Source organism: Leiobunum rupestre, chromosome 10 (assembly GCF_980474605.1).
Source record: "Leiobunum rupestre chromosome 10, qqLeiRupe1.1.hap1, whole genome shotgun sequence".
NCBI lineage: Eukaryota > Metazoa > Arthropoda > Arachnida > Opiliones > Sclerosomatidae > Leiobunum > Leiobunum rupestre.
This window is the reverse complement of record NC_143393.1, coordinates 53754852-53777635: the sequence shown is the minus strand read 5'-3', so window position 1 is coordinate 53777635 and position 22784 is coordinate 53754852. Positions and strand designations below refer to the sequence as shown.

The 22784-nt window shown below is 35.3% G+C and overlaps 2 protein-coding genes across 5 annotated transcripts in view; one reads left to right on the top strand and one right to left on the bottom strand.

The window, feature by feature from the left end:
- Positions 1–2944: 2944 nt before the first annotated feature.
- Positions 2945–19374, top strand: LOC149926205 (uncharacterized). 3 transcript variants are annotated; one of them, XM_090159779.1, is made up of 13 exons: positions 2945–3011; positions 8291–8344; positions 8408–8491; positions 9169–9257; positions 9317–9459; positions 9521–9590; positions 9655–9712; positions 9778–9986; positions 10051–11245; positions 11306–14494; positions 15206–16025; positions 16099–16201; positions 19101–19374. In XM_090159779.1, the coding sequence occupies exons 1-13, from the start codon at positions 2950–2952 to the stop codon at positions 19250–19252; spliced, it is 6228 nt and encodes a 2075-aa protein (XP_090015905.1). In that variant the 5' UTR covers positions 2945–2949; the 3' UTR covers positions 19253–19374. The 3 variants fall into 3 exon arrangements, with proteins under 3 accessions (XP_090015905.1, XP_090015904.1, XP_090015903.1); XM_090159778.1 differs by having other exon boundaries at positions 9317–9456; positions 10051–14494; XM_090159777.1 differs by having other exon boundaries at positions 10051–14494.
- Positions 18423–22784, bottom strand: part of LOC149926204 (acidic mammalian chitinase-like) — a 21947-nt gene continuing 17585 nt past the window's right edge. The window contains exons 6-7 of one of the 2 annotated variants that reach the window (XM_090159780.1): positions 19011–19511; positions 18423–18457 (exon numbers count right to left, since the gene is read on the bottom strand). In XM_090159780.1, coding sequence (XP_090015906.1) covers positions 19383–19511 — 129 coding nt within the window. In that variant the 3' untranslated portion in view covers positions 18423–18457; positions 19011–19382. Of the gene's footprint in view, positions 18458–19010; positions 19512–22784 lie in introns of those variants that run through there. The other variant, XM_090159781.1, reaches the window with a different exon arrangement.

Sequence of the window (22784 nt, the reverse complement as noted above, 5' to 3'; positions counted from 1 at the left end):
TAGCTCAAACTATTCGCCACCACAGAATCGGGGTAAAATGACGTCATAGCCTTACTCTTCTTACCCTACAATGAAATCTTGGAGAATTGAAGTATTCTGGAGTGGAAAAGTCGGGCGCCACCTGCGGCTTTGTAAAATTCCCATCATGCTCTTTTTGGTCGGACGTCATCAAGCCAGAATGATGGCAGATAAAGCAAAGAGTATAAAAACTACGTAACCTAGAGATATAATGACGGTCGAAAGCAGTAAAGGAAGTTGTAGCAACCGGGGGGGAAGGCACTCAGTGAATTTGCACTTCAAATTTCGGTACCTCAGCGCCACTACGGCAGTTTTTAGTACAATAAATAATAATACCGGAGAAAAATGGCAGTTACGGTGTTGCGGAGGTGCTAAATTTGGCAATTTGGATATTTAATTGTCTAATATCTGTCAATTCAAAAAAGTGACAGTAATTGGTTACTGTTTCGTGATTTTTTTAGTTAGAATTTGTGGATTCGTTGTTTCGGTGTTTATTTTCAAAAATTGAAGAATAAGGCGTTTGTTTTCTAACCTTGCCAAGCCCTAAAGGTAGCCAAGTCCTTAAGGAATTTTCAAGAATGTTGAACTAAATCAAAATGATTGCCACTTAAAACTGCCGTAGTGGCGCTGCGGTACCGAAATTTGAAGTGCAAATTCACTGAGTGCCTTCCCCCCCGGTTGCTACAACTTCCTTTACTGCTTTCGACCGTCATTATATCTCTAGGTTACGTAGTTTTTATACTCTTTGGATAAAGCTGACGTCCGACCAAAAACCGGTTTAACTGGGGTAGTCTGGGTAATTCTAACAGCAATAGCCGGGAAAGGACGTTCTTATTACCGCTATGGGATTTTCCACTCCAGAATACTTCCCTGCTCCAAGATGAAATCCCCGTAAGTGTTAGCGAGTTACAAGTTACAACTGCAAGTGCAAGGTGCTGCAGCTTGCAGACCACTGAAAATACAGTTTAGGAATAGAAACTGAAGCCGTGACCTAATACTCGGGCTAAATATTTGCGGATACGGATTGGCTAAATTCTAGTTGTGTCTGAATTCCTTATTAGCCGTCTAAGTCGACTAGAAGCCGTCTAATTTTAGACATCATCGATGCTGTCTAATAGGCGCTTGAATAAAACTTCTTCAGTTCAAATTCTTTTACAACATTACACCTTTTCTTCCTGGTTATGCTGAAAGCGTATTCACACTATCCGGGAAACTTTCGTTGTAAAATTGACAAACTGGCCAACTACTTCAGAAAATGTCATATCTCCGTTGAAATTAGACAATGGAAAGGAACATAGAAAATTGTGAAAAGAAAACGTCATATCTCCTTCAAATTGGCAAATGAAAACGATAAAACAAAATTGTGAAAAGGAATTCGCTATCAGAAACTACACTAGAACTACGCTCCTTTAATTGGTTCACAATTGAAAGCTAGATAGGTAGCGGCTACAGCCATAGAAATCTCATAGGTAACTAGAATGCTGCCGCCTACGGCCGAGCTTGACGCCAGTTCGCATTGAACCTTCAGCCAATGAGAGGCCGTAGAGTGGTTCCGCCAAGGAGGATAATAATCCTCCTTGGTTCCGCTACTATCGCAGGAGATAGACCTTGGCATTCTCTCTGGTGACATTAAATTCTTGGCAGAACCACTCTTTGAGCTCTGATTGGCTGAGATCTGGCTATCGTCTGCCACGGCGTTTGGTCCATTTGCCAGTTACACGGCAGCATTCTAGTTACCTATGAGATTTCTATGGCTACAGCAGACGCTTTTAATTTTTCCTCATCTTTATTCGTAAATTTGAATTTATAAATAAAGATACTTGCATTTTAATATAATTTTTGCATCGGATGCTTATATTTTTATAAATTTCTTTAAGGAAAAACGTTCTTAGGACTTTTTAATTTGTCTGTTGCAGACGCTAGAAGCGGCTAGATTATATATAGGCGCTTCCGCGGAGAAGCTAAAGCGGTAGCGGTTACGCCGCCTAGACTCGTTTCTGCAGCGAATTTTATTGGATAACTTATTGAAACAAACCATCCTCATTGGCTAGCTGATTTGAAGGGATAAAAGTGATTTTCTAAAGTCGCAATATTCAGGGCCGGATTCAAGCCCAGTTCACACTATACAATTAATTGGGCCACTTAATTGAAACCAACTAATTGTAAGCAAGAAAATTGAATAGTGTGAACAGATAAATTGTAACCATTGTTCCAACTTTTTCTGTTCATACTGTACAATTTTCTTGCTTACAATTAGTTGGTTTCAATTAATTGTATAGTGTGAACTGGGCTTAAGACTTTATGGGGCCCTAGGCCCAAGTTTTGGTGCCCCCCCCCCCTTTCAATAACGAGCGAAGCGAGCTAGGTGCTTCCCCAATTTATAATTGAGAAATGGAAGGAAAATTCATTTTGCTGCTAGATTTAGTATGTCGTCAGACGTCAGGGGCTAGACGGCAGTCCGTCAGAGAATGTGACAATCAAACGTTTTTGGTTCATAGGGGTGGACGCATTTACTAAAATAACTCCGGAAAATATTTTGTGAAAAGCAAATGATTAAAGTTTTGTACTTTTATTTTTTTCGAACCCTCTTGGTGCCCCTTGTAGGCTTGGTGCCCTAGGCCCAGGCCTATTCGGCCTATTGGTTAATCCGGCCCTGGCAATATTTAAAAACCGATCAAATTAATGTTAGTCAACCTATTTGTTAACCGAAAAAAGCTGGAACTGTTTTTTAAAATAACCAAATAAATATTTCTAAAACAAAAGTTGCCCAATATTTTCGTAAGAAACGAAATTTCTATTCCTTTCTCTATATTCTTTGTGCCAAACTACTGCAAACATTTGATTTATTTTAGCGGGAAACCCAGTTGTATATTTTGGTTTTTGTGTTTGATGTAGGCTTCTCTTACCGCCTCTAATTATATTAAAGTTATAATGGAATCGCAAGTGAAGGATATCATTCATAATATGATAAAGAGTTTAGAATGTCCTGTTTGGTGAGAATAACTTTATGATATTAAATGCCACAATTTTTTTAAAGCCATTTAAGCCAGATTTATCATGAAATTTTTAAGCCTTGGTGAATTCATACGAATTTTGACTTGACACATCCCGAATGTGTTACATAAAGCTCTTTCATAAAAAAAAATGTTTCATTAGATGCTAGTGACAACATTTTGAATAATCATTTTAGTTGATGGTAAGTTTGGTATATATGGTGATACCATTCTTAAGTAGAAGCAAAAATGATTTTTTCCCCTAAAGTGTGTTGGTTAATCAAATTGATTACTGATAGGTGTGTTATGTCAAAGAGCAAGTATTTGGTCTAATGATAAGAAATGTTCCTCATGATAAGGTGTATCAAAACAAGGTTCAAGGGTGGGCTCCAGAGACTTAAGCTATGCCATTGGCATCCATCTATAAAATGTGTGCCTATATTGGAAAGTGTTAAAATAGAAAGTGAACCAGAATTTATATCCAGCTTCCAGCGCCGTTTCTTAGTTGAGTACTTGTGGTATCTCTCTGTAACCTTTAACAGGAGCCTAAGAAGAATATCCAATTATTAGTGTGATTTGATCTAGATTGTTACTTGTATCAGCTTCATGTAAATGATTTTAACCACTAGGCCATTTTTCTTTTTTGGATATTATGAAATAACAATTTCCAAACCTATTTCAAGTTATTAATACGTAAAATGTGACGAAGAACAACTTTCTTATTGGAATTTTTGCTCTAAACCTAATGGTTCTCTAGATAAATTTAGTCATACAATTTTCCGAATATTAAAATCTCCTACCATGATGCGATTGTTTAGTAAATTTCGATAATGTAGCACTACTTGTTTTGGAGTTATTAACGCTGTCTTGCAATTTTCCCTTTTAACGACCTATTGTTCCAGGTTTCGTTAAGTTCGTTAAGCTCATCAGTGGTCAAGTCAGGGAGTTATATGTATAGAGGGGTAAACACACTGATATGTAGCAAGGGATACATATGTAACAATACCAAGTGAATTAAAATTGGTAATAAAATTACGAATAGGGTACAATAGAACTAAAATGATAATAATTATGCAATGCAATGGGACCCATTATAATAATTAGACTTAAATTAGGTAAAAGTTAAGTAAGACCTAGATTTTTAACTCAATTTTAAAATGAGCTTAAGAACTTTGGGAACCTCACTAAGAGAAGGAATGTAGTTAGTCATTTGGGGGGTCATTCCAGGACAGATTATTTCCCACTTGTTCACCTGACCATCGGCAAATTTTAGGGTTATTATGGCCGTAGAAGTCGATTCTGAAATTTTCAGGAAGATTGGTTGAGCGGTTGCTGAGATACGGTGTAGTCACATTTTTAAAAATGACCTTAAACCCTACCATTAACCAATTTTTTATCTCCGCTTCTACTTAACCGAAAAATTCGAAAGAGGGCTTATTTTAAAGTGAAGAGCGCAATGTAAATAAGCACTTAAGTTCATGCTATATATAAGATAAAATACAATAAATCAAGTTTTAAATAGTTGACGTTTGACCCTGAAAATAGCTCACTTTTAATTTTCAAAATTTAATTTTTTTTCTGCATTCCCTATACGTGCTTTAGTTGGTCCAAAACTACGAGGGTAATATTTTTGTATACCCTCCTTAAAAAATATATATTTTAGAGTAATGCAATGTTTTTATTTTGAGACATATAATAAGCTTGTTATATTTTCGAACTACCTTCCTTTTTCAAACAGTATTTACTATTTATTTGGTCGATTAGCGATGGGCATTGTGTTTTGCCTATTACATTTTCAAGTGCAACCAGCATTGGTCCATTTTTTAGTGCCAATACAAATTATTTGATGTATTAGCAGGATACATAAATGTTATGAAGACATCTTCAAATTCCATAGAATAGTCCAACACTTTTCTGATATAGTACTCTTTGTTGTAAACCGCAGCCAAGAACTCTCCTTCCACAAAAGTCTCGTTTTCAGTTTCAGTTTCCATTTCTACACAGCAAATGACTAACTATATTCCTTGAGGAAGGTACACGTATTTCCTTTTTGAAGAAACTGTAAAAGGCCTTATAGGGTTTTTTTTTATGTTTTTGAATTTTTGCTGTAGGCTATTCCATATGGATTCACCGAGGCATGCCACCATGGGTCGGCCGATCTTTTTGAAATTTTACACGCTTGTTTGTATGTTCAGAAAATCACGTTTGGTAGATTTGGAGGCACAAATATCGAAAAATGAACCCCCCCCCCCCAAATTTTATGATCATCTTTACTCTTATTTCATTAATATTGGCCGCCTTCGCTATTTTAGCGATGGTGCAGCGTCCCAATTCAAAAATTGTAAAAACTTGTTAAATCTTTGTTACTGTCAGATTGATTTCGACTTAACAGCAGAATGGAATTTTTTTGCTACTAGTCATGGCAAAAGTCCGTGTGACAGTGTTGGTGGCTCAGTAAAACGTCTAATGACCAGAGCGTCATTAAAAAAAACCAGCTAATGATCAAATATTACCGCCACTGCAATTTTTTCAATGAGCTGATGATAATGTAAAAGCAGTGAAATTTATCTACTTTTCTAAAGTCGATGTCCAAAAACACTTTCTTCCGCTTCTACAATTGTTAATACAATATGTAATCACAGATTTTCAACTCAAACAAATACAAAATTAAAGTTTAGTTCAACAGTAAAAGTAACTAAAACCTGGAGCCCAGTATCTTTCAATGATAATTCAGTGGGACAATACCCTTACCAAAAAATAAGTTGGCTAAAAACCACTTAGGACAACTTGTATTTCAACTTGGTTTTCAGTTTGTATTTGGGACAAATGCTTACTTAAAAGCACTTAAATCCTCTTTATTAATCAACTTATTTCCAACTAAACCAGAATCAACATTTACATTTAACTACTTAAAAGCAACTTAAATCCTACTAGGGAAACATCTAAAAACCAACTTTAAAATATTATGTAATTTCCTGACTACTAAAAACCAACTAATTATAAACTTAGCAAAAACAGTATTTTCCTACCAACTGAATAACAACTTATTAACCCTTTAATAGTAACTTGAAATATGCTGACAACTTGAGCCTACTTAATACCAACTCAATATCAACTATTAATGTGTATACAAACTAAATACAAACTGAAATCCAACTTATTTTTTGGTAAGGGTATGCCGCTGCAATTTACGATCTAGAGTTGTTTGTAGGTATAGTCGAACTGTCGCGCTGAAAAAGATTTTCTAATGAAGAAACTTTTTTTATATTTAAATGGCCCAAAAGAAGGACAAATAATTTACGAAGGTGCAATTAAAAATTGGCTAATTATTTTACGTGTTTTGTTATTAATATTTGAATATTTTGTGAGGGGTCCGATACTATGGTCAATAACACGTAAAATAATTAGCAAATTTTTAGTTGCACCATCGTATTTCTAGCCTACTGTTTCATAAGTGAATGGTTACAATAGATTCAACTGAAAAGAACGCGACTTATAGGTCATTGAGTAAAGAGGCGCAAATGTTTTGCGAAAATAATAAAATTTGGGGGGTTTACTTTTAAATCCCCTCAAAAATTCATTTTTTATATTTTTGCCTCCAAATCTAGGAAACGTGGTTTTTTGAACATAAAAACAAGCGTGTAAAATTTCATAAAGATCAGCCGACCCATGGTGGCATGCCTCGGTGAATCCATATGGAATAGCCCCTTTGTCTTTAGAGATAAGAACTCTGACCAGGTTGGCCTGATCTTTGTAGAGTTGTTGAAAGGGGTTGAAGGACTGTATGTTATTGCAACATAACGCATGTTGAAGTTTTTTCCAAAGGCGTTTCTTTTTACGGATAGCACGTTTAGTACTAACAGGAAACCAGGGGCGGTTTGAATTAGGGGCGGGGTTAAACATAGGGACAGAGGCAGCAACACAAGTAAAGAGGGAAGTTTTCAAAAAAGTCCAGGCCCCCTCCATTTCCAAATCTATGATTAAGGATGTTAATTTCAAATCAAAGCTGGAAATGAAAGGTTTTATAGAGTTTAAATTTATTGTTTAATAATTAAACTATATTAAAGAATTTAAAAAATTAAACTTTAATTCTTTAAATTCTATAATAATACAAAAATATTGCTTTTTTATAAAACGTATTTACACAAAATACATTACCAGTGTTTTGGTAAACACTAATCTAACAGTAGCAAGTTAACAGTGTTAACTAAACAGTAAGTTTTAAACTTCTGCAACTTTCAATAAATATTTAGCAGAACATGGAGCAGACGATACTTTACGTCTACGAAAGATAAGAATAAGAGCGATAAATAAGTAGTGCTAAATTGAAAATAAAAAATAAAAATGAAGTAAATCATCGATTTAGGGTATCATTTTAGGTAAAAAACCCAATAAAACCCAAAAAAGCCCAATGGGCTGGGTGTTTTTAAAAAAAACCGGGTTTTTTTAAACCCTGAACACTTTGGGTCACGTTGTTTGGGGAAGTACAACATATCCAAATTTCAGAACAATTGGCTGAAAACCATTTTTCACAGGCCTTGTGCAGGGTCCTTTAAAATAATTTAATAAAATCTTGTGAAAAGAAATAAAAGCAAATTAATTGAGTACTCCTATGGTCTTTTCAAAGATATTAGCAGACAAATTATTCCAGCTAAGCGCACTCCAAAAGAAACCAAAAAGTTCTCCAATGACAAATATTAAGAATTTTAGTAGTACAGTACCGCCTAGAACAAAAGTTCACTAAGCGAGCACTCTAGCAGCCCTAGCTCATGGTTCCCCCCCCATAAGCGCTGCTTTAAGCGAGCGCTCGCTTAGTGAACTTTGTTCTAGGCGGTACTGTATGTTAAGTAAGACTACTGGGAATTCAGGTTCACCAAGAACAAATTTCAAGACGCAAATAATGGTAGTAGCGTCAAGGTAGGTTGCTGTATGGAATGTGATCCAGTAAACATGGGCACTGTGTTATGTACAATTTGAGAGAGAGAGAGTGGTAACCAACCAGTAGTTCTAATAACATAACATAGTCCTCAGGCTCAACAACCATCATAATTCATAACCCTGCCACTAGATGTCGCTAGTTAGAGGACTGTTATATATGGTGACATCATCTTGAAACATAAATTTTATTTTTTACTATTGATTCTAATGACAGGTTAAAGGTTTAGGGTGATAATTTGAGGGGTCATTACGCATTCTAGACACATATTTTCCCGCTGAAGAACTTAAATGTTAACCTACTTTTTTCATGTTTTAGTGATTTTATTATGGTTTTCATTTAGTTTGGATATTTTAGAAGACCCAGTTAGTACATCCTGTCACCACCAGTTTTGCAGGTTAGTTAATGTGATATTCTCTGCAGTTGGGAATTTTTCTTAATTATAATTAAACCATTGCAGAGCTTGTATCCATCAAGTTATATGCACAAATAATGTTAAGAATAAATCTGCTTGTCCTTTGTGCAAAACAAAAATATCCAAAAGGTTGGAAAATTATCCATAGGGGAAGTGCCAAGCTTTTCCAAAAGTGGGAAATACCCTTATTATTTTAAAAATATCAAGATAATTACTGTAACTTAGTGTTGTTAATTTTCTGGAAAAATAAAATGCGGAAAAATTTCAGGAAAATTTGCCAAACTGCCGAAAATAAAAAATTTAACCATAAATTACTTTTTAAGGGTTTTTAATGTTTTTACCTTTTTATCGATATAAAATGTCTAATATCAATAAACATACTACAAAACATTAATAGTGTTACATTGTTAATCAGTTTAAACTAGTCTAGAGGTTTAGTTTTACTTTCAGATTCGAAAAAATTAGGTGAAAATGCCGCTTTATTTAAATATGCAAACAATGTATTAGACTAATCATGGAATGAAAACTTTTTTTAATGTTTTTAGGAAAAATACGGAAAATTTCCGGAAAAAAGATCTCGGTCATTTTCCTGAAAATTTTCCGAGTGGGAAATTTTCCACCAAAAATTTTCCGACTTACAACACTATTGTAATTGCTTATATGATTTTACGCGGTATTGTGTGTAAAATTAAGTTTGTCTAATATAGTCATGTTCATGTACCAAGTTAACGTTTGGCAATTCCCCTATTACAAAATTTTTGAGGTCTCACATTTTTCTAAATGCATGATAATTATTAACCCCACAGAGGTCTAACAGAGAAACCCCAATTAAAAGCTATTCTTAATACAGTCAAAGAAATTGCCGAAGCAATTAAGTTGGATTCTGGAATACAAAGTAATGTCTATTTGGTGTCTATTTTTTCCCAGCAAATTAATTTTATCTGTTTTTTTTAGTATCCCCACCTAAATGGTTTAAACAAAAAGAGTCTAATGCATCCAGTTCTTTCTCTTCCATTGAAGTTTTTAAAATTCTCCATCCTAGTCCCAGTAAACCGTCCTCTAGCTGTGGACAAAAAAGACCAGGAGGTTTTGTGGTAGTAAGTGATTTTCAAAAATGACTCTTGGATAATTTATTCAATCATTTATGTAAATATTTAGGAGTCATCACAGATGGGCATGAAACGGCTCAAAACAATTAACAGCTCCAGCAGTACAATATATAATGACTGTAAGGTTTTATTCATTAATAAACCAATCTTTTATATCAGTTTTTTAGTTTTAACTTGTCTTAGCTTTGACTCATTCTACAACAAATTCATGTGGTCATCGTGTTTCGAACACTAATATAATGTATGTAAAATATTTGCTGTAAATAATTTTAAAGCATGGAAAATAACCAAATAGTTTAATTTCAGGGCTGGTTTTCCATCTTCAGCCAAAAAAGTTGTAGCTTCTGATAAATCTGTATCTTCCTTAACTCCAGCAAAGAAAGATTCGGCTGGGAATGGAATCATGCCTACATCAAGCCCTCCTGCATTCAGGCTTGATTTTTTGGCTCCTGCTAATCCAATTAAAACATTACCGCCTGTTTTAGAACCTATTTCCAAAACAACACCATTCCAATGTAAGTAAATTTAGTTTTTAAACTAGCTTTTATTTCAATATTATTGAATTCTACAACCTTTTAGCACCTAGTACCCCTGATAACTTTGATAAAATAATTGGCCATCATGGCTCAATCAAGACTAACTGTCGAACCTACTCTCGTAAGAAAATTGAAAGTGAACCCAGTGATGACCTGGAATTAATGGATTCAACAGAAAAAGTTAGCCAATGGCTCAAGCACTCTCAACCAAATATCCCTTTTGTAGTGTCTGTTTCTGAAAGTAGTGGTAATATTAACAGATGTAGTTTCAATGCACCCAAGAAAATTTTCAAAACGAAGGATTTATCTTATGATATTCAAGAACAGCCAGCTGCAAGCTCTAGTCAGGATCCATACATGTTTATTAGCAGTCAGAAAACTCCTCCAAAGCCTAAACGAAGTAAAAGAGCGAAAACTAAGATTACCAAACCAAAATTGCAGAAGTTGCTCAAAAAAGAAAAGCTTACTTATAAAAACCCAACATCAAAGTTAAATGTTCATTTGGATGGGCCATCTGCCTCAAGTCATGATAAAAACAGACCATCTGCTTCTGGGAATGATCAAGACAGGCCATCCGCCTCGAATAATGATAAAGACAGGCCATCCGCCTCGAATAATGATAAAGACAGGCCATCCGCCTCGAATAATGATAAAGACAGGCCATCCGCCTTGAATAATGATAAAGACCGGCCATCCGACTCGAATAATGATAAAGACAGGCCATCCGCCTCGAATAATGATAAAGACAGGCCATCCATCTCGAATAATGATAAAGACAGGCCATCCGTCTCGAATAATGATAAAGACAGGCCATCCGTCTCGAATAATGATAAAGACAGGCCATCCGTCTCGAATAATGATAAAGACAGGCCATCCGTCTCGAATAATGATAAAGACAGGCCATCCGTCTCGAATAATGATAAAGACAGGCCATCCGTCTCGAATAATGATAAAGACAGGCCATCCGTCTCGAATAATGATAAAGACAGGCCATCCGTCTCGAATAATGATAAAGACAGGCCATCCGTCTCGAATAATGATAAAGACAGGCCATCCGCCTCGAATAATGATAAAGACAGGCCATCCGCCTCGAATAATGATAAAGACAGGCCATCCGCCTCAAGAAATGATAAATACGGGCCATCTGCCTCGAGTAATAATAAAGACGCACGATCCGCCTCGACTAATGATAAAGACAGGCCATCCGCCGCGGATAATGATAAAGACAGGCCATCCGCCTCGAGTAATGATAAAGGTAGCCTGTCTGCCTTGAGTAATGATAAAGACAGGCTATCCACCTCGAGTAATGGTAATGACAAGGCATCCACTTTAAATTATGTTCTGGACAAGCCATCTACCTCAATAAGCACCATTTTTCTTAAACTTGATGATGATGATTTTATGAAAAAGCCGCTTGTTGCCATTAATAACTCTAAGGAGGGAAGTGAAGTCAAACATGAGCATACTTCAACCCTACCTGAACCAGATGTGACAGAACAAGCTACCCAAGATGATTTTGATGATATTCAACTATTTCAAACTCCAGCCTTTGATATAACTGAGTATTGTAATAAAAATGGTACTTTTGAGAGTGTGGTTTCTGATAAGCAGTCCAAGATTAAAGTTAAGAAGAGTAATGTTACAAAAAAAAGGTCTTCTAAACTTAAGGATCTTGATTTGCCAAGTACTCAAGAACAAATTGATTCTCTGAATGAAAAAATTTCAGCAGCAGAGAACTTTAAACTACAAATTGAACATACTGATAATATAAATTATGGTGTATCTCCTGAAAGTACTAAAGCATTCAAAGAACCCCAAATGTTAAAGGATGTTTCAATAGCTTTTACAACGAAAGCATCAACAGAAAACCAGGCTATCCAAAATGAACTCATAACTAAAGCTAAGTTGGACAAATGGAAAAAGCTCAATGAAAAGGCTACAAGTCCACGTAAACCGCTTGGTCAAGCCAATAGACTGAATGAAAGTCACACTGCCATTCCATTTTTCCCATCTGTTTTCAAGAAAGACAGTTCACCCCTTAAAAACTCAGTCATGACTGGGGAGCTGAGTAATATCAAAAATGCTTTGGTCAGCCTGCAAAAACTGACTCCAAGAACTGTAAAAACATTTCTAGACCGAACTGACGAAACTGAATATAGTAGCAGTGATACAGAGTTAGTCAATTGGTCGGAATTAAAAGAGGCTGTTATAACACCACCACCTCCTTTGCTTTGTAGAAATCCTTGGGATGAGAAAAGCATGCCTGGGGAAAATATGGTTATGAGCACTGATTTAGTTACTACTTCGGAAGACAGCGGGGAAGATTTCTTAGTCTTAAAAAACAAAATAAACCAAGAAAACACTGCTTCTGAATCCATCCCCAAAACATTTATGGAAGAATATTTGCAACAAGTAATGACTAAAACGCCCATGGAATTGGAATCTAATATTGAAATTTCAAAAACTAAGCTAGTATCAAGCTGTAACAATTCTGTGGCGTCCATGTCTTATGACGTGGTTCAGGAAAGCTGCAAAAACTTATTAAATGACATTTCCACGCTGCATAAACAACAAGCGGTGTCTACCACTTATAACACAGTGGAATCTATCCAATTTGTCGAAACAACTGTGGATATGAAATCTTCCAATTCTTTTAACAATGAAATTGAAGCTGCGAGGTTAACGAAATCAAACTTGAACACTCCAATTGGCTCCAATATTTATCTTGAGTCTTTAACAACATCTATGCCAGATGCAACTTTTAAAAATGAAGTTAAATCAAATACCAGTCCATCTGAAAGTTCACTCACTTCAAGAGTACCAATTAATATTGAAACTGTTAAAACATCTTGTTCAATTTTAAATGCTGGTGAAGAAGATGAGATTATCGAATTTGTCTTGAGTGTACCAGTCAAGGAATTGAGAAAAGCTACTGAAAGTTTGCAAGCTAATGCCCAGTTGGGCAAAATAAAATGCTCAAATTGCTCACATGATGTGAAATTTAATTATGGCTCTTGTATAAAATACGATGAATTTAAAAGAAACTTGAGCCTTAAATCAGGCTTTATTGCTATTACCAGTGAGGCATCTAATACTTTCACGGAAACAAGTGCTCAAACCGATAATTTTACTCCAAAGTGCAACCATTCAAGTATTCAAACTGAAAGAAATCTGTTCAGTAAAACAGTTGGAACTAATACAGTTTTGAATGTGGGATCTAATATCACCCAAAAATGTTTCAATGATATGGCAGTCCAAACATGTACTGTACGATGCCCAAAATGTATTTCAAAAAATGAAAGTGGTCATAATTCTTTGGACAACAAGCATATTTTAGACACTGATCCACTTTTGGGAAACATTCTGGAAGATTTATCTCCATTTGAAGCCTCAAACATGACTGGCAAATGCAATAATGATTCTTATAATCCTCTGTCTAATGAGGATGGTAAAAAGGGGCATCCAATAAATGGTACACCGAATTCATTTAAAGAAGTTTCAATCACCAATCAACAACCAGAAAACAAAGACTGCCAAAATGAAGTAGGTTTATCCCAAGCTAGTTGTTTTCCATTAGATAGTGAGAATTTAACAAGTAAAACATCGGCAACCGAATTTGAGATTAAAGAATCAATGGAATTTGAAATGTCAAAAATTCCGGAGGAAGTGTTGTTGAACCGACCTTGGCTTAATCGGTTTCTAAGTCAACCAGCATGTGAAGACTCTGAAGAATTTTTTCTCGATAGTGATGAGATATTACCTCAATCGAAAAGTCAGAATTCGGTAGCTGCCTGTGATGTCTTAGATGAAAAAACTATCTCTTCAATTGGTCAAAATTTGGATCAAATTGAAAACCAGAATGACACGAAATTAGAAGATGATTTTTTGCTTGATGATGATAGTTTTCCACTTTTTGATAAATATGAGAATAATGAGGGTGTTGTGATCCCTCGAGAAAAGGCAAAAACGAGATTCATCTCTGTAACCAAAGAAGAAGTAAAGACTGTTGAGGTTAAACAACTCCAAAAAGTTAGAAATGTTGCTGATCCTCAAAAAGATTTAAATACAGGATGCATACAGGTATCCAAGGAAAATGTACAGACTATCGATGATAAACAACTCCAGAATGATGTAAATGTTAAAAATTTAAATGCTGGTGGGGCTCAGAATGGGAATCATCAACCAAGACCAATTATTTCACGATTGTCAAGAAGGAAAAGACTTGAAAATACAATTCAAAGCAAGTTACCCTGCTTTGAATCAGCTCAAGAGAATCTGTCATTGCCAACTGCACCAAAAGTAATCAAGGAAAATAAGCTTTACGAAGAATTGTCCAGTGACTCTGGAAACAGTTTTCACTGTTCAAAAATTAATGATGCGATACTTTTGGAAAGTTCACACAAACCAGATGATAATATTAATTCTTCACCTGAAATATCTCAAAATTCAGATGCTCGACTGGTGAGACTGTTGATGAGCAATTACAGGTACATTTATTCATTTTTACCTTGATATTTGAATAATCATAATTGACATAATAATCACAATTATTACTATTGTAGCCTTATTGGTGCTTTTTCATATTACCCTGTTTCTTGATAAATGTTCAAACCAATACAAGTATCAGAAATTTAGAATCATTTGGGTTTTTTTTCTACTGGTGAGCCAAATTCAAAATCAGCCAATCTGCTAATGATCTGAAAATGTAGGATGATGTTAGTGATCGATATCACGATTTGCCAATTAATCAATTCAATCTCGAAATTTCCGTTTTTTACCTGACTGATATTTTCCAATTTTTACTGATATTCTCAAAAATAAGGCAGATAGCGCCACTAACCTTTACTTTTGGCTTGGGAAAAAATCAGTATGGTTAGGTATCGGTAATAATCTGTTAGATATCAACATCGTTAGTAATCAGTTAGATATCCGTATCGGTTAAATTTCCATATCGGCCGATAGAGGATGATGTTTATAGACTCCATGCATCATGTGATTAAGTATCAAAATTTTAAACATTACTTCTAAGGGCACCCAAGAGTTTTTTGCAGTAAATTTAGCTAACCTTTAGCCTCAAATTGTAAATTAAGAAGGTGATTATATTGCCAAAAGTATAGTAAACTGATTAATCGTTTTACCTAGTGTCCTACTCATGATAATGATGCTTGTCTAAATTTTTTGGTAAATCATCTTTGTAGTGTTAATGACGATGATCCTAATATGATGGCAGCAGTGAATCTTGTGGCTCCACTGCAGTCAGACCTCATCAAGAAAACGAGGATTAAAAGAAGCAAATTGTACGATGGAGGCACTATAATGCAAAATAAAGAAAGTTCTAGCGAAAACAATAGTTTATCTCCACCAAAGAGACACATTAAGAAGCTAATGGCATCAGGGCCATCAAAGACACTTTTGCCAGAAAAAAATCCCCGTAAGAGGAGATTTAAGAGGTTTAATATTTCAGACTCTGAATCATCTCCTGAAAAAGCAACATCTTCAAATTACAAAAGAGATAAGCAAAAGATGTCAATGTCATCTTCAGAGTCTACTAAACCTTTAAAAAAAGCAATGGTCTCATCAATTTCAAAGTACATTAAACAGCGAAAAAAATCTGAATCACCCCTAAAGTATTCAGATTCACAGTCATCGTCCATTTCATGTATAAATTTAGTGACAGAATCGGAAGTAGAAATGACACCACGAACAGCCAATAGGCTCATTTGGGCCAATATCGAAGCAGATATAAATATAGTTCCAAGAGCTCCCATTTTATTGGACAATGATGGAGAAAAAACTGGAGACAATGTTGATCATGATTTAGTATCTCCGAAAAACAACCTGAATAAAGTTGATCTTGAATTAATAAATAAGAGAAAATTTTCCAACAATGTTGACTGTGAACTAATACCTCCAAAAGAAGTCTCCAATTTGCCATCCCCAGTGAAACAAAACTCGGAACTTGAAACAAGTACTCTGGGATTTAATGTAGATACTTTCACAGATTCCAAAGCTTCAGAGGTAAAAATGTTGCGGGAACATTTAAATCATGTGTGTCAGACTTGCATTTAATAGATGGTTCATTTCATTTTAGGAAAAGAAGAAGACTGAAATGGAGATTGAAGCAATTAAACAGCAAATTGCGAAACTGGAGAGGGTTAAATTGGAGAGAAGTTATGACGCTGAGGATCCTCTGGGTAACCATCATTAGTTTTCAGTTAAGAAGGGCTAAAAACCTCTTCAACTATTAAAGGCTACGTAGCTATTTTGGTTGATGTTAATATACGCACAAAATGTGATAAGGTTTAAAATTAGAAGACAACTTACGACATAAGTTATTCTCAGTTTTTGGAAAAATTTAAGACCCATTTAATGTATACTTCTATTTTGAAGTGTAAGAAATGAAAGCCACTTACGAATGGTATGACAAACAAGGCATCCCTTAGTAGGAGAGAAAGAGGCACAGTGCTCATCTCTACTATCACAACCCCAGCTGACCAACTTTCCTAATATGACATATATCCCTGCAGGAAACCTTAGTAGAGAAACACCTACCACCTAGTATGTAAACGACTGTCAGGTGATGATTTGGGCAACATCCAAGTAATTTGTAGTAGATAATAATCAATTTGTAGTGAGAAAACCTCTACTTCTCACTCTAGAATAGACGAAACCTACCAAGTTTATAATTATATTAAACATAAGTGTGTCTGTTCACAATCTTCTGCACACACCATTTTTAGAATGACCCCACATTTTTGGTAGACATCAAACCAAGCCATTAGGCCTATTTCGTGTTTTTTTCCAGCACTGGCACAAGGCATGAACCCATGCCGAGGTGAAAAACCAGTGTCAGTGATGTAACTAAACCAATCCGTGAATTGATCCACAAGCACCTTAATGAGTGAACAGCATAAACTTTTGAACCTCATGAAGAAATAGCTACTGAGAGCAGTTCAGAATTTTGACTGTTCTTGTTAATTTAGGCCTGAAACGTGATTATTTCTAAAATTAGAAAATGTGTGGCACACATTTTTGATATACTTCAGACCTATAAGTTGCATATTTTTATCTCTACCCTTACCAAAAAATAAGTTAGATTTCAGTTTGTATTTAGTTTGTATACACATTATTAGTTGATTTTTAGATTATTCCCTAGTAGGATTTAAGTTGCTTTTAAGTAGTTAAATGTAAATGTTGATTCTGGTTTAGTTGGAAATAAGTTGATTAATAAAGAGGATTTAAGTAATTTTTAAGTAGGCATTTGTCCCAAATACAAACTGAAAACCAAGTTGAAATACAAGTTGTCCTAAGTGGTTTTTAGCCAACTTATTTTTTGGTAAGGGTAGCCTATCATCTTTTTGTGAATATAGCTATCATAAACTATTCTAACCAACTGTCACACTTATTGAACCAAGTTACATACAATTTACATGCAGGGCGACCACCTGCTTATATTTTGTAATTTTTCCAATATTTCGATTGTCTTCCTATCATTTGACAATTTTCCTATTTTTCGATATCCCTTACCAAAAATTAAGTGGTCTAGGAACTTGGTTTTAAGTTTGTATTTGGGACAAATACCAACTAAAACCATACATAAAAACAACTTATTACCAACTAAAACCATACTGCCAACATAATATCCACTTATTACCCCTTTAACTAGCTTATTGAAAAATGCTGACAACTTTAAACCAACTTAATACCAACTAAATACCAACTAAAATGTTTATACCAACTAAATACCGACTAAAAGCCAACTTATTTTTTGGTATGGGATATATTTCGTATTTTGCGCTTTGCTTATAATATAGTTTCAAAGTTTGATAGAAAGAGCTCAAAAACAGCCAGCCTTTTACGGCTTACTGGTGTTTTAAAATGAAAATGTAATATTACTTTTATAGGTATATCCATAAATGTATAGACTTATGGTATATCTAGTCACAAAGTCTGATGTTTTCATATTTAATGTAATACTATTAGACCAAAGTAGCTTTAAAAGCATTTTTTTATCTTTATTACAGTTATTCCCATAATTTTCTATAAATGCACCTGAACATTTCTATATTTACCTAAAAATTATTACTTTAATTTCCCTTACCAAAAATTAAGTGGTCTAGGAACTTGGTTTTAAGTTTGTATTTGGGACAAATACCAACTAAAACCATACATAAAAACAACTTATTACCAACTAAAACCATACTGCCAACTTAATATCCACTTATTACCCCTTTAACTAGTTTATTGAAAAATGCTGACAACTTAAAACCAACTTAATACCAACTAAAATGTGTATACCAACTAAATACCGACTAAAAGCCAACTTATTTTTTGGTATGGGTTCCTATAAAATGACAAAAAATTGTAGGATTTCTTGTGATCACCCTGATACATGTTTTAAGGTGCTTAGTATATTTTTTTATATTAAATGGGTTCTTTAAAAGCGACCACTAGATTTTAGTCAGTGTTCCGAGGTAGAAAAAGCCAGTGGCCAATAATGGTGGTAAATAATGGTTTTTAACAGCCTGGACAATAGTCCATTTGGTGGCCAATAGGGGCTAATAATGGCTAATATAATTTTTACTAAATAAAAATTATCATTGCATAAATGTAAAATAGCCAAATAGGGCTATTTTGACGAACATTCCGCCACAAAGTTGCCAGAATTTGGGCTACTTTGGCAATTAAATGATTGCGAAGGATCATCGTTTTGGAAGACAGTACCGACAGTGATTTAGAATAAACGTAAGAAAAATTTAATTACGCAGTCTCCACCAAACCCAACTTTTTTGTTAATTTTGATAATATTTTTTAGTGTTTTAACTGTTTTTGTAATATATTTACCACATATATAACCAATAAACATTTAAGTAATACTATCAAACTAGTCATTTTTAACATTTTAATTAAATGCAATATCTCCCCTTTAGCCATTATAATCCATATTAGCCATTATTAACCACTGGCTAGAAGTTTTCTTTAAAAAGGTGGCTTTTTAGGAACACTTATTTTAGTAGTTGAAAGTTTATAGCCCTTGTTAAAATGGAAAATTTGATTGGTTTATAATTAATAATGCATTTATATAAAATTTAGATATTAAGCATTCAGAGAAGGAAGCTAACAGTGATATAAATTTTCAAACTCCAACCAAAAGTGAAGCTGGCTACGAAAGTGAAGATTCAATTATACCCCCCACGCCACCAGTAATTCCCTCTCGTTCTTTAAGTTACAACACTAGATTCTAATCAAAGTCTTTCTTAATTGTTTCTTTTTTGTGTATAGTAGATGGCAGGTTCCATAGCTAACCTTTTTTGTATTTTTAAAATGAGTGTAAAGTTTTAAGAGTAAAGTTTATTTTAACAGTCAATTATTTTTTCAATTGAAAACCCTATTTATGGTTTTGATAAGAGGGTAATCTTCATCATCACAATTTTTGATCCAGTCGTCGGAGTTTAAATTGAATATCATAACACCGCCAAAGCCATGTTCTTTAATCCATTGCGCCTATAAAAAATACATTTTCATTAGTTTTTATACAAAATTGTAGTGTTGGCCAATATTTGAATTTAGCTGATACAGATTTTAGGTTGAATGACATTGATTACGATTTTACCCTATTTCCAACCAATTTTTACAGAGGTAGATCGAACATAGGTAAAATCAGCTGGATGGTTAATTAAAGGGTTATTAGCTGCCACCAAATTGCCTCAATTTGAGAAAATCAACTTTATAGGGAAGTGTTTCCCAAACTGTGTACCGCGGAACGTTTAAAAGGCTTTATTTTATAAATTGAACAGATTTGCGCCCCCCTCCCCCTCCCATTATATAATTTTTATAATATATTATTTTTTTTATCCAAAAGGTATCCGCCATTCAAAAAGTCTGGGAACCACGGTTATAGGGCAACACCGGCGTTTTAAAAATAATGGTTGAAATTGCATATACCCAGTTTTTACGAGTAAGTATAAAAAATCTTTAGTTCAGAGCCGAACCAATTAATCGCATACAGATAAAACACGATGAAGAAAAAAATACCACAAGGGGAAAATTAGCTTTATTTCAATTTAAAATAATAGACGCTTCAATAAAACCTATTAAAAGATTTGTTTTATTAAAAATGCTGGCTAACCCAGGCTCGAAAATATGGGTAGTCTCTTTGGCTATTTTATTCGAAATATTTAGGGCTCCATTAGTTGTTTATAGGACTATTTCACCGAAAGGGATTATTTTGGGAAGGGCCCTGTCTTGCAATTGTAACCCTTCAGGTACATCTCCCCCCGCATACTTACATTTTTTTCATGTGTTATTTACTTTTGCCATTGCATCCCCCCCGCCCCCCCGCACTCATGACCATCTTTATTGATAGTTAATCTTAAAGCAAGTGTCGGCTCTAGGTGAAGTAGCTCTTTTTTCAACAGATGTCGATAGCGTCGAAATCAAAACAAGACGCTGAAGCTACATTTTGACTCAAAAGGCGGGACATAAAAGTATGCTTCGCGTTGATTTGTCAAGAACTTCAATTATAGTAATTGTTTACAATATATTTTATATGAGATATATAATTTAGGTTAAAGTTCACTAAGCAGAGTAAAAGTGGTCTAAATATAATACTCTATAATGGCTCTCTGACGACGTTATTATTTTTTTTTAAATAGAGCTAATACCAAAGGCACAGCAATGTTGCTTGTGCGTGATCAAGTAACAGGTGGCCGGGTTACAATGCGTAGGAGGGTGGTGGCAAGCCCTTCATGCCACGCGAGCCAACAGCTCCCTACACTAACTATTACCGTTAACCTCAGCAAGTTTTTATGGGAAGGGGGAAACCGAAGATATCGGGGGAAAACCCCTTTAACCAGTGGGGAGAGAACTTAAACCCTACGCAGAAGGAGTGGTTCCGGATTTTCACCCAGTGCCACTAGCTGGGATCGAACCCGGCTCCTCTTGCTGCGAGGCGAAAGTGCTAACCACTCCGCCACCCCACCTATTTTGAATTTTAGCTTCCGTTCCCATTAATAGATGGCTCCACGAAAGTCATTTTTTTCGAAGATTCCGATAGATTCATGGCCATCTCTAATAACAGGGGCCTTTTCATAATACAGGTGGCAATGATAGAGCCGACTGTTCCTTTAACGCCACCCCACCTATTTTGAATTTTAGCTTCCGTTCCCATTAATAGATGGCTCCACGAAAGTCATTTTTTTCGAAGATTCCGATAGATTCATGGCCATCTCTAATAACAGGGGCCTTTTCATAATACAGGTGGCAATGATAGAGCCGACTGTTCCTTTAATTATTCTTAAAGTCCAATATACGAAATGTTTTAGAATTCAAAGATCTAATTAATTAAAATAATCCTACTTGTTAAATAACTATTAAAATTAACTTTAACTTCAAACTTAAATAACTATTAAATGTCACATATGAATTAAAAATAGTTAATACAGATATTAGAATTCGATCTACCCTCGCTATAAAATATAAAATTAAGCTAATTAATTAAACCATTATCTCAAAATAAATTATGAACTAAATCCCTGCCTTCAGCCGGTCTAAAATTAAATCCCTCGCTAATTGAAGTGTTTTGCTCTGTCACAAGACCGTGGTGCAATACGTTCCTCTCCCTTCCCAAGCCCAGGTTTTTGCCAAAACCTTTCCGAGCTATGAGTTAGACAAAAGACAAAACCAGCAACATTCCCAGAGATCCCATGAAACCATGTTCATGTTGGCGGGCCACCGGCCTACCAGCAGGTAACAAGACCCCAAAAAAAGCGTTATTTTCCAATGCTGCCGCCACAAGGTCCGCAGGGGTGCCCGCTTGGAAACGAAAACTAAAAGTAACACCGAGACCCTCTGCCACCATCCCCCCCCCCTGCAATCGGAAGCGAAATTTCCTAGCTCAGAAGACGTCATCCGGAGCCTCACGGGACACGAGTATTAAGTGCACCAATGATCCACATGAAAAATGAGGTCAACATTTGTTTTTGTTTCTACTCCGCCCCACAATCCCCGGAACAAAGCCATAGGACAGAGCCCCAAGAAGACCAAATTCTGATTCTCAAGGGTCTGGCAGTTCGAGTGTGAGAGAATTCTGATTCTCGGACCAAGGGAGAAACCATGTCACAAAGAACCTAAAATAATGCTGATATAATTTGTAGTTAGTGGTTTTGCTTAAGAGTGAATTGTAACCCAAGTAATTGTAGTATTTAATTTTCAGTGTTTAGTGTATTATATTGCTTCTACCCCCCGCGTGTATTTATATTTCATTGTTCTCAGTTAGTATTAAGACTTAATTCAATTGCTCTTACAAGGAGACTACCCGAGGTGTTACACACCGATTTTGTTCAAACTCGGGGGATTGGTAGACCTTCATGTAACTTGAAAAATCCTAAAGGGATTTTATTCAATGGGCAACGGGTTTGCCATGGCAACGAAAAATGTTTTTGTCAAATTTGTTACACTTATTAACTGCTTGGGCCACTTTTAGGTTAATTAATTAATTAATCTGCACCACTGCAAGGCAGCCTCTGCTGTACTCTGCAGAAGGTTTGCCAAGGAGAGCTTCAACGGCAAGACACTTGGTCTCCAAAATGCAGGTAATATATTCTATGATTATAACTCTGCTACACCCAGGGCTTGTGCACTGATACGCAATCGCATTCATGCCCTTCCGCTCTCAATGTACACCTCCAGGGATATTGCCACGGTAAAACTCATCACCTCGTCGGATGGTGGGGGGGAGGTTACTATAGCATCGGCATACCTACCGTACGACGATGC

Bases quoted from the DNA above. Each gene is read 5' to 3' on its own strand.
- LOC149926205 (XM_090159777.1), top strand. From the start codon at position 2,950: ATGGAATCGCAAGTGAAGGATATCATTCATAATATGATAAAGAGTTTA. The intron at 9,987-10,050 runs GTAAGTAAATTT...ACAACCTTTTAG, and splicing joins CAAAACAACACCATTCCAAT to CACCTAGTACCCCTGATAAC. The intron at 16,026-16,098 runs GTAAAAATGTTG...ATTTCATTTTAG, and splicing joins CAGATTCCAAAGCTTCAGAG to GAAAAGAAGAAGACTGAAAT.